Source organism: Mauremys mutica, chromosome 4, assembly GCF_020497125.1.
Source record: "Mauremys mutica isolate MM-2020 ecotype Southern chromosome 4, ASM2049712v1, whole genome shotgun sequence".
NCBI lineage: Eukaryota > Metazoa > Chordata > Testudines > Geoemydidae > Mauremys > Mauremys mutica.
In genome coordinates this window covers 62,044,870-62,066,202 of record NC_059075.1, presented here as the reverse complement: position 1 = coordinate 62,066,202, position 21,333 = coordinate 62,044,870, and the positions used below count along the sequence as shown (strand labels likewise).

Below are 21,333 nucleotides of genomic sequence, written 5' to 3'. Positions count from 1 at the left end.
CTGCCACTTACCCACAGTCGACCTTCCAATACCAAACTGATTGGCCACAGACCTGTAGCGGGTTGGGGTAACCATCTTCCAGATGATTATAGCAAGCTGCTTGTGGACTGTCATGGCCAGGCTCATGCATGTATCTTTACGCTGTAAGGTTAGGGCAAGCTGCTCAGAAAGCTCCAGAAATACAGGGGGTTTTGTGTGAAAGTTCTGGACCCACTGCTGGTCATCCCAGGGCTGCATGACAATGTGATCCTACCCAGAGGCGGCTCAATGTTTTTTGCCGCCCCAAGCACAGGGTCACACGGATTCGGCGGCGTTTCTGTGGGTGATCTCCCGGTCCCACGCCTTCGGCATAGCCGCCTCCAAATTGCCGCCGAAACTGTGGGACTGGTGGACCTCCTGCAGGCATGCCGCCAAAGGCTGCCTGACTGCCGCCCTCACAGCAACTGGCAGGCCGCCCCCCACGGCTTGCCCCACCTAGGCACGCGCTTGCTGTGCTGGTGCCTGGAGCCGCCCCGATTGTGCTTGTTGCCTTGCTCTAGAAGTGCTGGTCTATGGAAGGGATATCAGTGGCTATACCGAGTGTCATAAGCAGCATCAGCCAGTTCAAGTTTGCTATGTCTGTGTCCTCCTCCTCCTCCTGCTCTGTCATTATCTCTGTCAGATACCTTCCGTGGGTCAGAAAACACTGCTGAGCTGCCCACCAGTGCCTCACATTTTGGGAGAGCGCTAGGAAGCTTGAGATACAGTTGGTTGGATTCATGTCTGTGTACTCCAGTGTGGATGCCAGAGCTTCAGGTCTGGGCCTGGGTTAAAAAATTCTTAACCTAAATTTGGCAATCATTGTATATGCTCAAGCCCTGAGTTCTCAGACCCAGAGTCCGCTGACTCAAGTCCCACTAACCCTGGGCTTACATTGCAGTGCAGATGTACCCTGAGTGGGTGGAACAGTCTTGTGAAACTCCCTCTAGAGCACCTATCTCTAAACCCTAATCCCATTATCACTCTGCAGTGCATTTCTGCACAGCCCAGCCTTTAGGCCCAGCAAAGCCCACAGCCCTAGGCTCTCCTGATATGTGGGAACTATGGTGGGAACCTCATGAAGAATCTCAGGTGTCTTTTCTATATTTTAAAATAAGTTTCTAGCCCTCTTCTTTGTGAGGGGACTGTAAACGTCTATAAACCACTCTCTAGGCTTAGACTGAAGCAGCAGCTGGGCTTTCCTTCTACAGCAGAAGGCCATGATGGAACTTCAAATCCACACTCACCTGCACACACAGGCACTTTTTGTGTAAAATGAGGCAGTTACGTGTGAATTCTGGAGGAGATTTTCAAAGCAGTGCAGGGGCTCCAGCCATCTATTGTAATGGAAGATGTGTAGCTAAATCCCCTGCACAGCTTTGAAAATCTCAGCCCTCCTCAGTAGTCCCAACACCTCTCCAAATCCCCAGTCTGGGCTTGAGCACAATGCAAGGGTGGACTAGGATTGTTTAAGGCTGGCTATGATACCTGAATGCCTAATATGTTCCCAGTGATACTGGAAATACCAGAATCACCAAAAAATGGCCGATATTCATGCTGTTTGGCAAGCTCATTTTGTCCATCCCTACAGCCTATCACTGTCCCTGTACCATTGCCCATACATGCCAATGCTTCCACAGCAGCTCAGCTGTAATCCCCAATCACGCCTCCATCTCTTCCCTTGATTGTCTACAATTCTGTTCTCAAGGGCCCACTCTCCACACACCAGCAGGTACAGATTGCTGCTGCCCTCTTCCCCCCCTCCTCACAGGCACAAAGAAGTGCAGCTATATCACTCCCATCCTCAAACAGCTCCCCGACTCCTCATTCACTTCAGAATCCAGTTCAAAATGGTCTGTGTGTTCAAAACTCTCCATGGAACTGCTCAGGGAACCTTGTCATTATTTCTCTCCTTTTGTTCACTGTCTTATTCCTTCTTTTTGTCCCAATTCTCTCTGCAGCTCCCTTGTATCTTTCTATCTCCTCAGCTGTTCATTTTATCTCAAATCCCAAATATATTTGCCCTGGCCTATATATTTTCATTTCTCCCTTCCTTTGGTATTACAATTATTTAATGTTGTAATTCTATTGGCATATGAGCATTTTGGCTCAGCTTGTATGAAAGATGCTAGATATAATAAAGAATAAAAAACAATAATAATAGTAATAAAGTATCACCCACTCTCAAAATCTAATAAAGAAACACCCTTCTTTCATACAAATTCATTATATATTAAACTACAATCAATGAGCTTCATATGCTGTCATGGCTTGTTTACTATCTGTTGGTATCTTTGGACCATTGCTTTATGTGATAGATGTTATTTAATTTGTTCCTGTGGTTATTAGAAAATAGCCTGGAAAGTCACAATCTGCAGATTAAGAACTGGAACTTCTGGTACATGTACCAAACAGGTGTTTCTAGGTTGGCACTTGAAGAGATTACCAGAGGTGGGGCAGGTGTGTGAATCTACAATTACATTAATTTTCCGCTTCAGGACACACCTAGAGAATCCTGTGTGCAGTTTCATTTTTAAATCATAAAGTATCAAAGCCCTGACTTGATGGGCAGTTGCCTTCAAAGATTCTGTGGGGTGGCAGCTATGGAAATGGTTTTGGTTTACCGGGCACACCCAGTGCTTCATGTTCCTTGCTGAACTGCAGCTACAGCATGTTAGTCCTTTTGCTTCTGCAGCAGTAACTTAGTACTTGCCCCAGCTCCACCCCTTTTTAAACAATATTTTGTGTTGTAACAAGCTTGGGGTCAGACTTTGGCTTTTACTCCTAGATACCAATGACAAGTGAAGGAAAAAGAGAGTCTGAATATACAAGCTGGCATATTCTTCCACTTGCCTATCAGGGATGGAGTGTACTCTGTTGGCTAGAGCAAGGAACTGGGTACCAGGGCACCTGGATTCTTTTCCTGATGTCTATTGTCCTTGAGTAAGTAGTTAGGAGCCTGTTAAGGTGTGCATTGTTACACTCATTCTGAATGTCTTCAGCAGAAATGTCTCTAGCATGGCCATGAATTCCAAAAGTATAGCTGTTGTCTCTTTAAAAGATACAGTCCAAAGATGAGATGGAAGTTAGAGGTTCAGGAAAAATATTTATTCCAGTCAGGAAGTGTCTTTGTAATTCTGCTTCCTGACAGTCTCATGAGAGGTAGAGTTTTAATGGAGCTGAGCAATAGCCCAGAAGGATGCACTCATTTTCATATGCTAGCTGAGTGGTCAGAATCATTGACTTCTGAGGAAAAAAGTCAAAATGTAGGATAATATTTTCAAAAGCTTTCACTGATTTTGAGATCCTCACTTTTTGGGTGCCCAACTTGAAACATTTTGGGCCTGATTTTCAGAGGTGCTGAGGATCCACAGCTGCCATTGACTTCACTTTGGAGGTAGGAGCATGCAGCACCTCTGAAAACAAGGTCCACTGTGTGTCAAGTTTGTCATCCAAAATTAGCAGACAACTGAAAATGTTGGCTGATGTGAAAATGTTGACCAAATGACCACATGACAGGTCCCAGCTAACAATGAGCTAGGATTTTTATCATGTAAATAATAATCAAGGATATTCTCAATTATTCTTGGATATTTAAGGATATTCTTAGGCATCTAAAATATTTATGAATATTCCTGGTTTTGTAGGGATATTCTGGACCAGGGAGCTTCAGCCTCCATTAAAACTAAAAGCAGATTCATAGAGTTTAAGGCCAGAAGGGATCATTGGATCACCTAGACTAACCTCCTATATATCACAAGCCATTAAATTTCATCCAGTTACCTCTGTACTGAGCCCAATTGTGTTTGACTAAAGCATAACTTCCAAAAAGGCATCCAGCCTTAATTCAAAGACATCAAGTGATGGCGAATCCACCTCTTCTTCGTAATTTGTTCCAACAGTTAATCACCTTCACTGTTAACAATTGTGCATAATTTCTAACTGGAATGTGTCTGGCTTCATCTTCCAGCCATTAGTTCTCGTTACACCTTTCTCCTCTAGATTAAAGAGCCCTTTAGTATTGTCTCTCCATGAAGCTTCATATCCACTGTAATCAAATGCCTTTTCCATCTTCTTTTTGACAAGCAACCCAGATGGAGCTCTTTAAGTCTCTCACTGTAAGGCATTTTCTCCAGCTTTTGAATCATTCTTGTGGGTCTCCTCTGCCCCCTCTCCAGTACCTCAACATCATTCTTAAAATGAGGACACCAGACCTTTTCAGAATCACCGCTTTCCAGGATACAGTCGCCCACTCTGTAGGTATGGCCTTCACTCGTTGTTCCTAGATGTATGAGGGGGTGTGTGCTCAGGGGAGGGGATGGAACTGGGTGGAGCAGGGGCAGGAAGAGGCAGGGCTAGGGCGGGAAGAGGTGGGGCTGGGAGGAAGGCGTGGAGTGGGGGCAGAGCCTGGGGAAGAGCAGGGGGTCGAGCACCCCCTGGCAACTAACTCATAAAGATGGAGCCTATGTTTAACTGAATAACTTTTTATTTACTTTCTGTTCTAAACTGTTATTTAATGTTGCTATATGCTGTTTGACAGTAGTAGTGTTCTACTCCAGAAACAATTGCATTTTGGTGATGCATGAAGCAATCCCTCTCTGTATATCTTTTTCTAGCTAAGTGCAGCTTATAGAGAGAGGATAGCTAAGGTTGCAAGCAGCTTCCATTATAAGCCTTATATTTAGTCCAGTTGTAACTCTGGCCGGCAAAATAAATTTGACCTGAAATTACCATTCTTACTCTGAAGGCTGGAGAGACATTTTCTGCAAAATTCAAAGGAAATTGATCAAACTGGTTTTGAGTTATAGGTCATTAAATATGTTATCCTAACAATGATGACCTATGTTTATTTCTTTTTCTCTCTCTAGTTAAAAACCGCCTTGTTACTACCAATTCAAATTTTCCACATCTTAAATCTTGAGAACTCTTGCAGTGGGTCTATTTGCAGAAAATGTGCTGCAGGTAAATTCAATGACCCATTACATTTCTTTTGTGGATAGTTTGGGGCCCAGTGCTGACTGTGCTGTACCTGACTCGAAGCCAGATCTGTTGGTTCCCCACTTTCAAAAGCATTAAAATTCACACTTAATTAAAAAAAATCACTGCAAAACATTCCTAAAATAGACCTCTGTCCCTTTTAAAAACTATGCATGCCTTTGATGGCTGACCTCAAGAGCTGTAATTTTGCTGAAGCAAACTGCTATCATGTCTAAAATGAAAGATTGAGGGAAAAAACATAGGGTAACCCAGACGTGGCCTGAATGGAAATAGCAAAAATGACAGGGAAACGGAGAAGAAAGGAGAGAGAGGGAAGTGAGCGAGAGGAGGGAGAAAGGATAACCCAGACGTGGGCAGAATGTAAATGGAACAAAGGCAGGGAAATAGCAAAGACAGACTGTGGAGAGAGCGAGCAACTAACCTACACAGGGAGAGACTGGAATATAGCACAGAGCTGGGGTGCAGGTAAGAATTAATTGGATGGCAATGAAGATTACACCACTAAAGCATGATATACTGTAGTGATCCTCAATGTGTAGCTGTAACGTTGCATGTGGCCTTTCCAGGTACCACATATGGTTCCTGTGGAATTTGCTGGATAAGAGCTTTGAAAGAAAGAGAAAAAAAGAAACTCTTTCCTACAAATTCCATTTTAGCAGACGTGAGCAGTGGGGAGAGATTGTGGCAAATGGAGTCAGAGAGCCTCATAACAATCAGTCATACTGGGATGCCTCTGCATTCCACTGTGATGTTTGCATCACAGCGTTGCAGAAATATGGATTGATTGTGTGGCCACATCCCCTTCCGAGCCTCATGCAAAGTCAGGACATCACTCCACAGTGCCTTTATGACGCCATTCAATGGTAAAACAACTCAACAACTCAGCAAGGCTAAGGATTACTCATGTGGGCAGTGATCCAATGTTACTGTTTACATGGGGGAGCCCTTTTTTTTATATACCGGATAAGAGGCAAATAAGTAAAAGATTGAGGACACAAACAAAGGAAATCAGAGAAGAGGAAACAGAGCTAGATAGGGAACAAGCAAATAAAGAAAAATATGATGGGCTAAATTAATCCCAGGTGTAATTCTACTGACTTTAGTGGGTGTACATCTGGGATGAATGTGGCCCAGAGGATGAGGGCAGTGAGATGAGGAAAGGACACTGGATTACCAAACATTACGCTCTACAGCAGGATGGTGCGTGACATGCCTGGGTGGAGATGGATTTTTGCTATAATTCTGTGAGTCTTTTCACCTTGATCTAGAGAGAGCTGTGGAAATGCTTTACCTGAGAAGAGAAATGTTGTGCAAGGCTACCTGTTTGATGACCAGGGTGTTAATAAAATGATATTGTCCAGCACAGTGGCACTGTACATGCAGCAAGGTGCTGCAGTATTCCAAAGTGTCCCACCCTTTAGAGAAATATTCTCAGCTTGCTTCAGTTGGGCTTTGGAAAAGAGAGACAGAAAACTCCCTGTGAAGCTGCCAATGAGAATTGCAGTACAATCCACTTTTCTTCTGACCATTTGGGAGTTGGCATAACTGTGGTCTAATGCTGTGGAGGTGGGGATGTCTAGAGAAGAAAGTTAACTGACTGTGAACCTTTCAAAATCAGTGCACATGCTCCTTTTTCAATCTAGTTCCAGCTGAACCCCTATATCAGGTCTAATTTGACATCCATATAACTAGAGAAGATCCTGAACCAAAATTCTAGCTCCCAACATCCCTGAATTAGGAAGCTGACCACTCCTGAATTTCAAGGTGTGGACCCATATGTCATGGCCTTCAGCCAACAGGAAGTGCTGAAAGCATAGCTGCCAAAGTGTATAGAGAGGAAAATATAAGGGGCGAATTTAATGGAAAGAGTCATATAGCATCCAGGAGGATTTCCCCACATCACCTGTTTGTTATTGGGTATATGTTAAAAATGCACTGTTTGCTCTTCTGGGATGGAATTCCAATCAAAGTGAAATCTTTGTTCAATAACTCTCCTTTTAAAAGCTGTGGTGTCAAATGCTGCTCAGAAATGTTCTTTCCTTTGATCTAAAAAAAAAGTCTTCACACACTCCGTGCCTTTGTAGTGTCACAAACCTAGAGGTATTTATTTCTGCAGAAGATTTAATCCTTATCACTCCCATCTGCTTCTTGTGCTCCTGAATCTCTTTTGGTTTTAAATCTCTGCAGCTTCTGTTTTCCTCTCATCAGGGCCCCCCAGAGGATTCCGGGGGCCCGGGGTCTTCGGCGGCGGGGGGCCCTTCCGTTCCTGGACCCGCCGCCGAAGTGCCCCGAAGACCCATGGCGGGGACCCCCCGCCGCTGAATTACCGCTGAAGTGGGACCCGCCGCCGAAGCGCAGCCCGGTCTTCGGCAGTAATTCGGCAGAGGGGGGCCCCCGACGCGGGTCTTCGGGGCACTTCGGCGGCGGGTCCCGGAACGGAAGGGCCCCCCGCCGCCGAAATACCGCCGAAGACCGAGCTAAACTTCGGCGGCGGGTCCCACTCCGTCTTCGGCGGTAATTCGCCAGGGGGGGTCCTTCCGCCCCGGAGCGGAAGGACCCCCCGCCGGCGAAGACCGGGAGCGGCAGAAGCTCCTGCGCCCGGCCCCGCGAGAGTTTGCCGGGCACCCCGGAGCGAGTGAGGGACCCCGCTCCAGGGGCCCCGAAAAACTCTGGTGGGGGGCCCCCGTGGGGCTCGGGGCCTGGGGCAAATTGCCCCTCTTGCCCCCCCTCTGGGCGGCCCTGCCTCTCATTAAATCAAGTTATCAGTCTGATTGTTTAGAGAGAGAGAAGGCCATGAAAAATGGAGGGGGGCAAATTCTCTCCTCAGTAATAGCCTGAAACAAGAGGGCAGGTTATAGTACCCAGCAGAGAGAGGCAGAGCTCTTCTGCTGATTGGTCCGAGTGGCAGGCTCTAGGACCTTCCATAAATGCACAAAGCTGTTCTACTGACTCACACTGGCCACCATCCCAGATGGGCCCTATTGACTTCAACCTAGTTTATAAAAACATTTGAGCCTCCCTCTGAAGAAGAGGGAACCAGAGGCAGGGACAGAAGGAGCCTCCAACCCTGAAAACAGTCAAGTTAATGGGCAAGCTCTTGCGGGGTGCTTGTTTGTTTTTCAAATTAGAAGTAAAGGAAAACCCAGGAGAGAAGTAAATTTGGATCTTAGCCAGTGTATGTAATATATTAAGAACAGGTGGGGATGCCCCCTACTTCAACACCAATGCCATGAAGAAAATAATTTGGCCCAAAATCCATTTTTGAGTTTAAGGCATTCAGATTCTACAGTAGCGAGGGCCAAAAAATTAGGTAGCTGTCTAAGCAGAGGATCCTGATCAATAAGGTGACCGTGATTTTTCAGAATTTTATAAAAGGCCCACTTCTGTGGCAACTTTTTACATGGTCACAAAACATGAATGCACAGAAAAGTACCACCTTTTAAAATGTGTGCTGCTGCTGCTGCTGCATTCTGACTCAGCAGCAACACAACTTGTATATTTCTAGGAGGAGGACTTTTTCCAGTAATTTTGTATTCTGAATGAGTTCATCATCCAGTGCTAAACAACTGTTAAAGCTACTCTTTTACTCAAAGTAGATGCTGATAGTGACGACACTCACTTAAATTTTCAGTCCAAATTCTGCTCATCAGACTGAACTCTCATTCCACGGGACTGTTTGTTATCTCTGATAAGGACAGAGCAAGTTTTATTATTTATATAGCACTGTGTCTTGAACAAAGATTTTGCATTAAAAGAGATTTGATTGATGAAATGAAAAAACAAACAAACAGGAAATGTAAGATGATCTGAAAGAAATTCCTGAGACACCAGGATGTTATATGAAAAAATGAGGACTGTACCAGTTAAACTGGGATGCATGGTCTCTACACCTGCCGGTGTCATACATATCTGTTCAAGACTGTCACTATAGCTTTCAAAGGAAGTAAAATTGGCTTGTGGGTTTCACAGGGGTGTGGAAAATACAACTGCAAGGCTCTGTGCCTCACCTTACCATCAATTCACTATCCTTAGACCAGTCATTTGACCTCTTGTGCCTCAATTTACCTAGACACTTAGAATAAAAATAATAATAATCATCATCATCATCATAATAATACCTTTCTACATCATGGGAATCCTGTAGGACTTAATTTGTGAATATAAAGCTTGGTGAAATCCTCAAAAGTAGTATTCTATGGGACTGATCCACACCCCACTGAAGTCAATGTTAGTATGTGTATTCATTTCAGTGAGCTTTGGCTCAGGCCCTATAAGAATAATTGTTCTGTTTTCACGTAGTTTTTATTCACACCTCTGCAGTTATTTCCTCTTTTTAACTGGACAGTTTTCAATTTTTACCCTATGTGATGACTCTCTGGTTAGACTCCACACGCACCTGTCTTGTGAATCCATGTAACAGCTTCCTCACAGTAATAACCTGTTTGTGGCAGCTAAGGCTACTGTAAGGAAACTTCTATCACTGAAGTGTCTACAAGGGTCAGGCATCAGCTGTGGTAGCTTCCTCACAGTGCTAGCAGTGTGTGATCCTCACAGTAGTGTTTGGCCATTGTTACAGCATCAGCAATGCTGCCACAGAAAAGTGGGGTTTAAGGAGTACGTTTCCTTGCATCCACACCTTGTCAAATGTAGCAAGGACCCTGGCAGTGTGGTAATTATAACAGTGCCCCCGTTAATACCAGCTAGAATCTCTGCAGTCAACACTTCTCTGGGAGAAAAGAGAATTGAAAGGTAAATATTGCCTCCCAAAGGAAGGTCACACAGACAAGTTCTGCCAAAGATTCTGACAGTATAGCACTTAGAGGACTTCAGCTGAGGCACATCCACGTAGCAGTTTAATTTTATCCAGTGTGTCCGAGCCAGGAGTCTTGGGTTTTGTTGCCACTGACTCATTGTGTCCTCAATTAATCTTGCTGTGACTGAATATACCCATCCATAAAATAGAACACACACCACCTGCCTCAAAGGGACATTGAGAATTCATGTTTGTGAAGTGATTTAAAATCACCATATTAAAGGCACCCGGAAAATGCAAATCATCAGCCTGGGAGCTGGCTATGAAGAGAAGGCCAGGCAGCTTGGGAGCAGTCATATCCTGCAATGGGGTCAGTTACAAACTTGTGGTAGCTATGGGACTCCAACCCACACCCCCAAAGCCACAGGACCTTGTGGTGGTGCCAGCAGACTGTTATAAACCATCTTTCTTTGGTGTTGAAATCCCAGTAGGGTAGTAGGGTCCACTCTATTGTACACCTTGAGCATGGAGGTAGGATGTCATTCTCCCCCTCCTAGGACACACCTACTGTTACCCCGCTGTCTCATTTCATCCAAAGAACAGTCCTCTGGAGGTTTGCTTCCTGCACCTGGTACTTGTACTTCTGGCCAGCCATTCAACCTCTTGCCAATTGGAAGGGTTTCTTCTCCTCTCTTTTGAGCTAGCTATTGGTGGGATCTCAGTGCTTCCACCAGTTTGTTGGGGATACACCAGTTCCTAGGGTGGCTGGTGGCGGGTTCCACATGGTCAGGGGCAAGTGCTGTAGGTGCGCCAAGCATTAGGCTTTTCCAGCTCTAACCCCTAGAACACTGATGGCTTTGGTAACAGAGGATTTCTTTACTAGAGCTGCTGGAAATAGGCTGCAGATTACCTAGGCACCATTGCTTTAAGTTACAGCACAAAAGAGATGGTACTCTACAGGTCCTAATGCAGCCCCTAGGTGCAGTCCAGTGGTGTCAAAGTGGGGCTTCTCATGCCAGGAATAATCACCCCAGCCCTCCCCTTTCCTGCAGACAATCACACACTGGCCGGCACATCCTCCAGCCAGAGTCCAGTCCCCTTGTTCAGCACCTGTGGTCTCATTCAGGCCACTCCACATAGCTGCCCCAATCTGCAGGCTCTTTCTGGCTGGCCACAAGCTGTAGATACCACTAGTCCCTTTGCCTGTAACTGGCTGCTTCCCAGCTTGGTTCTCAGCCCTTCAGTCCCAGTTCCCAGGCTGCTTCCAGCCCACTGCTCTAGCTCCCATGCAGCCTCTGCTCCCTCCTCTCTGAACTCAGATGTCACTTCCCTTTCCTGTGCTTTGGAGATTATGGAGCCCTCAGAGGGCTGGAAGTTGAATTGGGGATTAACATAGTGCTCTGTAATGAGCCAGCAGGTATTATATTAGTACTCAGAACCACAACATTGTTGTGAGTTAGGTTGCTCTGCATATAACATACCTAATCGAAAAATCACAAAAGCAAAGGAATAAAATGTTAAGGCACCTAACAGTACACCCCCTCTACTCCTCCTCCCAGACATCCACGCACCAGCGGAACCACCACCATACACCACAGACAACATGTCACAACCTTAACTCTGCCCCAGTAGGGATGCCAGCCTTCCAGCATTCCCTTCCCCAAACCCATCACCAGCTTTCTGCCAGTCCTCACCCTGTACTACATTCTGCATGTTTCTGGAACACCAGACTCTCTCATGTTTGGGGAACGGAGGGCTGGGATCCCTACTGGAGTGGAGTAAAGGTTGTGATGTATGTTGTCTGTGGTGTATAGTGATTGTTCCAATGGTGGGGTGTTGTATCTCTGGGTGGAAGAGGAGGAGTAGAAGGTGTGTACTGCTGGGTACCTTCACTTTTCATTTCCATGCTTTTGTGGTTTTATGTTAGGTATGTTATGTACAGAACAACCTTGACTGATGCACAAAAGTGTGTATTAATTTCCCAGGGATATTGAGATTTAAAGTAGCCATTGCTCAGTTACATAGTACCCAGATGACTTGGTGACTCCAGAACTGGATGACCACTGTGACAGAGCTCCTGGTCCAAGATGAACCAACAGCTACTGCTTGATAGAAGGTCCTGGTCATCATAAACTACCGGCTAACTCGGCTCATGGCCATGTAAACCAACAGTTTTAATATAAAACCACATTTTTCTTTTTAAATTAATAACATAATTACATAACCCAGAGACCTCACTGAACTGAAAAGTGAAGGTGAAAAGTGAAGGTACCCATCTTGGACCAGGAGCTCTGTCACAGTGGTCATCCAGTTCTGGAGTCACCAAGTCGTCTGGGTACTATTTTTAAATTTACTTTCTACAGATTGACAGGTTTCAGAGTGGTAGCTGTGTTAATCTGTATCAGCAAAAACAATGAGGAGTCCTTGCGGCACCTTAGAGACTAACAAAATTTATTTGGGCATAAGCTTTGGTGGGCTAAAACCCACTTCATCAGATGCATGGAGTGAAAAATACAGAGGCAGGTATAAATACATAGCACATGTATCTTTCCACCTTTTCATGTGCTGTGTATTTATACCTGCCTCTGTATTTTTCACTCCATGCATCTGATGAAGTGGGTTCTAGTCCACGAAAGCTTATGCCCAAATAAATGTGTTAGTCTCTAAGGTGCCACAAGGACTCCTCGTTTTTTCTACAGGTTGTAATTTTTAAGCTCGTAGGGCCTGAAAAACCACAAGACTCAGCACACTCTTTTGTGGATCAATTTTTCATTTATTAGAATTTGGAAACTAATTAACTGATTTTCTTGAAACTTCTAAGAAACTTCAAGTTTTCCTCAGAGATTATGTACATAAAATTTGGGGAAGATGCACTGGCTTGTTCATAAAAAGCAAAGTGCTTGAATTCCTTATTTAAGTGAACACAATGTTAGCTATGGCACTGCAACTGTGTTGTCATAATGACTCAACAAACCTTTCAATGGTTATTGTTTCAATTGTCATCTAACATTTGTCAGTGTTAATTTGCTACAATATACTAGAAACTCACCTAAAGACTCGTGCTACTCACTAGGTGCTACTTCAGAGCTTCTCAGTCTTTTTGCCTCCATTTTTTGCAACATCTCCTGATGAGATTAAAAAAAAATGTAGCTACCATCTTTTGCAAAGAGGCAGACGGAGATGGCAAGAAAAGCAATATCAGGCACAGATACAAATTGTACTGGCTGGAAGGATTAAAATAAGGAAATGATTGATACACTCTTATTCAGGGGACCCAAGGTGGGTCCCTTGCACTGAGGTAAGCAAAGGCTGGGATCCCAGCAGAGGCAGCATGCTCTGCTCCCAGGGAAAAGATGTACCTTACACCACTTTCTAGCAAAAACTTCCACTGGCTTGAGAAGCAGCCTTTGTGAGCATCAGAGGGAGACTGGTCCAGCTGTTCTCTGCCAGAGAAAGGTTAGCCACAGTATGAGGCCCCTGATGAAGCAGGGGAAAGTAAAGAGAAAAACAAGTAGCATTCTTGGGGTTTCAAGCATGGAGAGCTTTCTCCATCTGAAGTGGTGGGAGAAGAGGGGTTAGCAGGGCATAATATTGTCTTCACTTTTATTTATTGTGATTCCATTTCTCCTTCAGGGATATATTCCAAGATCACTCATGATTGGGGAAAACCAGGCCTTCCACAAGGGTCGTATTGATGTTGCATTGTTGGATATGGCCCAGTAAGAAAATTTACTGCTCCTTTGAGTATCCAATAAGTAGCAGTTATTCCTATCCATTGTCACACAGTGGTTACAATCAATTTGATTCAGTCCTATACCATTTAAATTCATGAGCCCGATCTTCAGCTGGTTTAAACTGACCTAGATCCATTAAAGTCAATGTAGCTACTCCATTTACACCAGCTGAAGATTTGACCACATGTATTTAAGGACCTACCTTATATGTTTCTTTGAGTCTTAGGCTATGTCTACACTTAAAATGCAACAGCTACACAGCTGCAGCACTGTAATGCTTCAGTGTAGACAATTACTACAGTGACAGGAGGGGTTCTCCATCACTGTAGGTAATCCATCTCCCTGATGGGTGGTAGCTAATTCTTCCATCAATCTAGTGCTGTCTACACCAGGGATTAGGTTAGCTACACTACGTTGCTCTGGGGTGTGGATTTTTTCACACTCCTGAGAGATGTTGCTATGCCAATGTAACTTTTCTGTGTACACCAGCCCTTATTTTGTACTTTATATTTTAATGCTTGGAAGAATGTGGAGAGTCAATTAGAAGGGCACAATGAACTTTAGTCCTAAAAAAACCAGACAGATGAAGCAATGAACATTGTTTATTACATTAATGAGGTTTTCAGGGGCTAGTGCAATTTTGATCATGTAGTTCCATCAGATGGTTTCTCATGTTTTTTTCTTCTGAGTGGTATCCATAGCAGAGCATTATTGAAAGGAAATCCAAACTGATAGAATTTCATAGGTACTAAAAAGCACACTGCTAGGAGGAAGCCCACGCTGCTAGAGTCCTGTGGCAGGACACTACTGTTAAAATGCACATGTTGCTGGAATTATAGCTGCCATTTGAAGCTCAGACACAGGCAAGTGCAGTTTCTTGGTTGTTTTTTTTTCCACTATCATAAACTTTTGGTGAGGAGGACAGAGTCCAGAGCCAACCCCAGAACACAGAGCATAGACACATGATTAGAAAACAAAGCAGGACAAAAATACAGGACATAAGAAAAGTTAAAAAAAAACCCAGAAACTCTGAGTGAGGATGTGAAAAGACACAATGGCAAAGCTAGGACTAGCTGTTGACAGGATATGCAGTGCAAATATTCCCTTGAACTACAAGAACTGTAAAGAAGGGTGTTCCATTTTCCTGCATTGCTGCTATGGTTGGTACTTTGAACTGCATTTACAGTGAGGTTATCCGTATCCATAAAGCAAGTTTATTCCTTGCATTATGTTTGCTTGGGGAATAGAGGTGGGGAGGGGAAGGGATCTTTCCTCTTCCGTCCTGATTCAAAAGCATTTGGATGAGTGAGGTGATTGGGCCAGCAGGTGGCAAATACACTTCAGTGTCAGAAAATGTAGAATTAGTATATGATTGTCAAGGTTCCTTCCTCACTCTGAACTCTAGGATACAGATGTGGGGTCCCTCATGAAAGCCCCTTAAGCGTATTTCTACCAGCTTAGGTTAAAACCTGGTACTCTGCCACCACCAAGAGCTTTAACAAGAAACAGGGAAAGGACCACTTGGAGTTCCTCTTCCCCCAAAATATCCCCCGAAGCCCTTACACCCCTTTTCCTGGGTAGGCTTGAGAAATATCCCCCCAAGCCCCTACACCCCTTTCCCTGAGAAGACTTGGTAATCCCCTCACCAATTAGTCCTGGTGAACACAGATCCAAACCCTTGGATCTTAGGACACAGACAACCCGCCAACCTGAAGCATATTCTCACCAGTAACTACGCACTGCACCATAGTAACTAACTCAGGAACCAATCCATGCAACAAACCTCGATGACAACTCTGCCCACATATGTACACCAGCGACACCATCACAGGACCTAACCAGATCAGCCACAACATCACTGGTTCATTCACCTGCATGTTCACCAATGTAATATACACCATCATATGCCAGCAATGCCCCTCTGCTATGTACATCGACCAAACTGGACAGTCCCTACATAAAAGGATTAATGGACACAAATCAGACACTAGGAATGGCAATATACAAAAACCTGTAGGAGAACACTTCAACCTCTCTGGCCACACAATAGCAGATTTAAAGGTAGCCATCCTGCAGCAAAAAAACTTCAGGACCAGACTTCAAAGAGAAACTGCTGAGCTCCAGTTCATCTGCAAATTTGACACCATCAGCTCAGAATTAAACAAAGACTGTGAATGGCTAGCCAACTACAAAAGCAGTTTCTCCTCCCTTGGTGTTCACACCTCAACTGCTAGAAGCGGGCCTCATCCTCCCTGACTGAACTAACCTTGTTATCTCCAGCCTGATTCTTGCTTGTGTATATATACTTGCCTGTGGAAATTTCCACTACATGCATCCGACGAAGTGGGTATTCACCCACGAAAGCTCATGCTCCAATACGTCTGTTAGTCTATAAGGTGCCACAGGACTCTTTGCTGCTTGTGCTAACATGGGACAGTCTTCTGGCAAAGCAATCAGGTAAGGGAATTGGAGAGGTGGAAATCTCAGCCTAGTCTGTAGCAGCTGTGTTTATATAAATAAAACAAAAATGAACCAGTTACTAGGACACGTTAGCAAAGGGATAGAATATGAAACAAAGGGTGATGCTGTTGCTGTATGATGCTCTGGTGAGGCCCCTGCTAGTATCGTGGATGTTACTTTGGTAGATCTTGCCAGTGGGATTCAGAAGGGGCCAAGGAGGGAATGGTGCTTCTCTGGCATCATCACCCCCTGCCCCTGATCTGGGAACCCCCAAAAGCTCCTCTGTCAGAACTCTGTGGGGATGGTGCTTTTTGGAATTTTGGAGGGGGCAAAGATGAGAAAGACACCAACTGCTGTCTGCAAGATTGTTACCTACTGACCCTTGTGATACCTGATTGGGAGCAGCACGAATCTTCCCCCCTCCCTCAGCATTGTTTCTACTGAGCAGAGAAAAGAGAGAATGTAGCACAGCTCCTTCCTTTAAGTTTAGAAGGAGGAGGACAAGAGGGGAGCATGGAGGAAATGTCCCTCTGTGGAACTAAGGGGGTTCCCATCCCTGCATATTCTGGAGATCTACAGTGTTGGGGGGGGGGCTGTACTCCCAGTTTACTCTACAGGGCCCATAAACCTTTCTCCGAAAGGGAAGATTTGATGAAAATGCCATGAATTTCCTGGGCCTCTTGTCACCTTCCCTTGATTATGATTCAGTCCATAAACAGGGTACAAATTTAGAACATGAGAATATTAGGTCTAAATCTAAGTAATAAAGAAAGGTAAAGGGAGTTGATCCAATTCATAGCATTTCCAAGGCTGTGAAATGGGATTGTTAACATTAACACTATACGTGACTGAAAATTTAGGGCATTCAACCTAAAATTTATTAAATGACATAAATTAGGATACACAAGGGACTATGATAAGACAGGGAGAGAGTGGGCAAATAAATATTATAAGTGCATTTGAGATGCCTAGATTTATGTCAGAGAGGGGGGTATGGTGAAAAATCAGGATGCTGTGATTAAAATAAACCCCAAAATGGAAAATGTTGTATGGCCTTTTATGTGTGTGAGAGAAAAGAGTCACACAACATGCTGGCTGCTCTAGAGAGAGACAGAAGCTCACACATAAGCAATATTTTAAAAAGTTGCAATACCGTATTTTTAAAGGTAGCAATACTAAATGGTGCTGTCATGACCATAAATGGCACTCTTTGATGTTATAAGAAATAAGCTCTCCATGTACCTGCACTGGCACCAGGAGATGAATGAGATGACCTAAGCGGTCTCTTATCTGTAATGTTACAATCATGTCACACAGCTTTGAGTCTGTGGATTTCAGTAATGTCTGCTCATGGCTTCTTGTAGTTTTCTCTGTCACCTGGAGAGTTTAACTGATTACATTGTATCACACTCAATTAAAGTTTTTTAATACAAAGGACAAGTTAAAAGCAGTAATGGACAAGCACTATTTAAATCTGCAGGAATGGATGAGACAAATATTTCAAAATGCCAGTTACCTGCTGGTATCCTGATTCCTTGGCAATTATTTAGCTGTGGAAGGTTATAGATAACTTTTTATTCATGAAGTTTAACTGGCTAAAATAAAACTTCCAATTAAGCTTTTAAAATTAAGGTATTTAAGGCCAAATCCTGAGCTGGTGTAAATTGGCATTGCTACATTGAAATCAATGGAAATACATTGATTTGCACCAGGTATGGGTCTGGATCTCACAGTAATTTCCAATCTGGGAAACCTGGCCAGCCAGCAGTTAAAACATAACAATGGAGGAGGGTGGGTTAGAGCAGGAAAGGCAGTCAAGAAAGAAGGAAAATATTTCTGGAGAATCCATGTAGATATGGAAACACTTTCTGAAATATCTGGAAAATAATTTCTCCTTCCCTACCAAAACCTTTGTTAATGAGTCTGTGTTTTTTTTGCAACAGCTGATGGCATTACTAAACAATGCAGAGTGCCAACTCTAGGTCTTGCTTTAATTGTCAATACCATGCAGGTAAACCACAGAATATTGGTCTTAAGTCCTAGGGCTTGTTTCTACACTCATTGAAGTCAATGGTGAAGATCCACTGACTTAAATAAGGCAGGATCAGGGTCACAGTAGGTAACTGAGAACACATTATTCGTCAAAGGGTCTGTTTTAAATGGTATTTGTTTAGACTCAGCTGTTTCAAACATCTATTACTAGCTTGGGAACTTACCAGTTTTGTTTTGTCTTTTCAATTAAAAGCTTTTCTAGTCCCCGTTAAGATTTTCTTCCATGATTTATAAAGAAACCGGAACATACAAATTGTGTGAATAATAGATAAGCACTCATGTTATACCAGACACTTAAGAGGCTGTGGGGGACCTAAGAACATTACACAGAAACTGTCTGTGCAGGCAGAAGGGGGAGGAAAGGACTCATTACATAAGGCTAAAATAATGAGACAAGGAGTTAGTGTAAACTTAAACACAGAATGTTTGTATTGGACCAGAGGAAAAATTTAAGAGTGGGGATCATTTAAGCATGATGTAAGTGTGGAGATCAAGTACTCTCATCTTCAGAAATGTCCAGTAAGAGTCTAGACATTTTTGTGGTGGGATTAATACAGTGAAAACCCTCTCTGGTTCAGGAGCACAGACTGGCTAAATCAAGAATTCCTTCCCAGCTCTACCCAGTTATTGACCTCCTATTAGGCTGTAATTACATTGGGGAGTTCTAGTGATATCAGCAATTGTAGAATGATAATAGTTGAAGTTTACAGTTGTGAACTATGCCTCAAGTTTAAAAGTGACACTATGGGGATAAAATACTTGAAGTCACTGACTGATGACATTATTGTCCTGTAGTAACTTTTTCAACCTAAGCTGAAAGGTCAGTTTTATACTCTTTAGAAATGTTTGTTTTTGATGGTTTACTCTAAATATACCTGAACTTAATTAGGGTTTGCTGAGGCTGCTCTATTTAAACTTACAAGATCATGTGGCCCTCTGAATCAGGGACAGAGCCTCAGCTATCCTGAATAAAAGTGGAAATGTTCCTTGATTGATAGTGTATGCCTCTCATATTAATTTCCTTTGGGGAGGAGGTAGCACTTAAATTTGTTAACTTCATACTACTTTAAAACTTCCTCTCCCTCCTATAATTCATGTCCCATAATGGGGATGACAAGCCTATGAAACTGCAGCAGAGCAAAGAAGTATACACCAAATGCTGCACTAAGTGTGACAAAAAAAGCTTAACTATCTCTTTACTCTAAATGTATTCTAACATAGGATGATGCTCTGGTGCTTATATTTACAATCATTGAGTCATATGACTGTCTCGGCCAATGGGTTATGGGTCAGTAAGTTTTATGTCAAGCTTCAAATAGACAGCACAAGTTGATAAGAGATGATCATCCTGGAGGGCAATAGTACAAAGCTATTTTAAGTCACCTGAGGCCTCAGCCAATTGGATTGTTGCTTGGAAATTGAAAAAGGTGTGGGGGGAAAGTATGTTTTTTGTAGGCCAAATCCTGAAATCCTTACTTAGGCAAAATTCCCATTGAACTCGGTGAGTTTTGCCATAATAAGAACTTCAGGATTTGGTTCTATATTATATTGCTAGATATTTAAACACAAAGCTTAAATGTTTCTATTTGAAACTTTCTGGTTTGCATTCCAAATACCCAGTACATTATATTGCATCACTGTAATGTTATAACAATAATCATGTGAGAGTGTAGTATGGGTTTTGATATTGTTTGATCTTTAGGAGTTTTTTAGAACACTCATATTTTTAGTACTTGCCTAAAGGTGCCGTGTATTGTAATTGTGTAGAGGCCAATTAAAAATGCAAATGTTAGTGGTTAGGGTCAGCAGGCATTAAAGTTAACCAGTGCTTGTTCTGCAGGGTATCCATGTTTCAGAGAGATCACAGCAAGACACATTGAAACGTCTGGAGACAGTTTCATGATTCTGTCTGGAGACAGTGATTTGTTCAGGACAGTCTATAAATCTGCAGCAGCCAATGGTTAGGGGAAAAAAAAGAAACTGTAATGTCAGCCAGACAACCATAGAGCTATTCTTGTGACTCCCTTACAGGAGAAGCTGGGCGAGACTCCAATCCCTTCTAGGGACCTGGTGCTTGGGTCTGCAAAGGAGCACTGGGTGATCCTGCCTTGTCTTTTGGGGCGGGTGGTGGGGAAAGCACTGCCCCTTTCTCAGCTCTCTCGTCCTGCAGGGTGTGGTGGAGGGTAAATCCGATGCTGTCATGGGGAGAACCCCAGCACCGTGGAGAGCTCCCGGAGCCTGCTGGGGGCATGGGAGGATATTCTCTATTGTGTAGGGTGGGATTAAATCTCCCTGCACCGGCTTGTCCACTGATACCGGCTGGCTGGTTACTGCCTCAGTAAAGGGGCTGCAAGAAGCCAAGCGAGGTTGCATTACAATCACTTATTTTTTCTCTCCTTTGCATTACAAACCACATACAGGTCCCCAAATGCCCGTCTAGCTGGCTAGACTTAAGCAGCGACAGCTCCTTCCGTTCGCTCCCGACTGTTTTTCTTGCACCGAAATCCCCCCCTATTGCCGCTCGCCGTTTCATTTGTTTAATCCAATTCGGACGAAGAAACACCAAACCCCGCAAGTGATCGAGCCCTGCCCGCAGTCCGGGTTTTCCCGCCGAGTTCAGGAACCAAGACCAATTACCGATCACTTTTCCCTCGGGTTTGCATACAATGCATACGTGTGTCTCCAGCCGCCCAGCTGGGGCTGTCACACACACGCATATATATCCACACAGGTACACCAATGATACCCCCAGCCCAGCCCCCGGCACGGAAACGCCCTGGGTTGCTCACCTCCTCTCGAACATCTGCAGGTGCTGCTGTTCTTCCCCCTGGGCTGCTCGAAGTTGTTTCAGCAGCTGGTTCTGTTTCCACCTCCGAAGACATTCTTTGCCATTCCTGTCTCCCAGCCCCCCTCACCTCAAATAAACCCGGGGGCCGCAGGGTTTCCAAGTTCCTCCTCCCAGCAGGACAGTCGGAATTTACCAGTAAGGAAGCCCTGGGACGGCAGGTTTCTCCCCATCCCCAAAGCAGAGTTCTGCTCCTGCAGAATCCACACGATTCAGAGCCGGGTCCCCACACACGCATCAGCCGCCACAATCCGAATGAAGAGGGGAGGGGGAGGGGGGGGAGTGTGTGTGCGTGTGTAAGTCACTCGCACTCCCTTGGCGTTGCAAGCACGGTCACTTTATCAGCCAACGCCAGAAGCCGCATTTAGGGAAGTGCCTCCCAGCAACCGGCGTGAGAAGTCCGCCTGGCAATCCAGTACAGCCGCGGATCGTTAACCCGAGGGATCAAAAGCCAGGACAACGCAGGCCGCTCT

At 44.2% G+C, this 21,333-nt stretch overlaps 1 protein-coding gene across 3 annotated transcripts in view; it reads right to left on the bottom strand.

Annotated features, from left to right (window-relative positions):
* Positions 1 to 21,294, bottom strand: part of LOC123368456 (transmembrane protein 151B-like) — a 30,863-nt gene extending 9,569 nt beyond the window's left edge. For 2 of the 3 annotated variants that reach the window (XM_045013252.1, XM_045013251.1), the window contains exon 1: positions 20,805 to 21,294. In XM_045013252.1, coding sequence (XP_044869187.1) covers positions 20,805 to 20,818 — 14 coding nt within the window. In that variant the 5' untranslated portion in view covers positions 20,819 to 21,294. Of the gene's footprint in view, positions 1 to 17,479; positions 17,538 to 20,804 lie in introns of those variants that run through there. The other variant, XR_006578787.1, reaches the window with a different exon arrangement.
* Between the last annotated feature and the right edge of the window lie 39 nt (positions 21,295 to 21,333).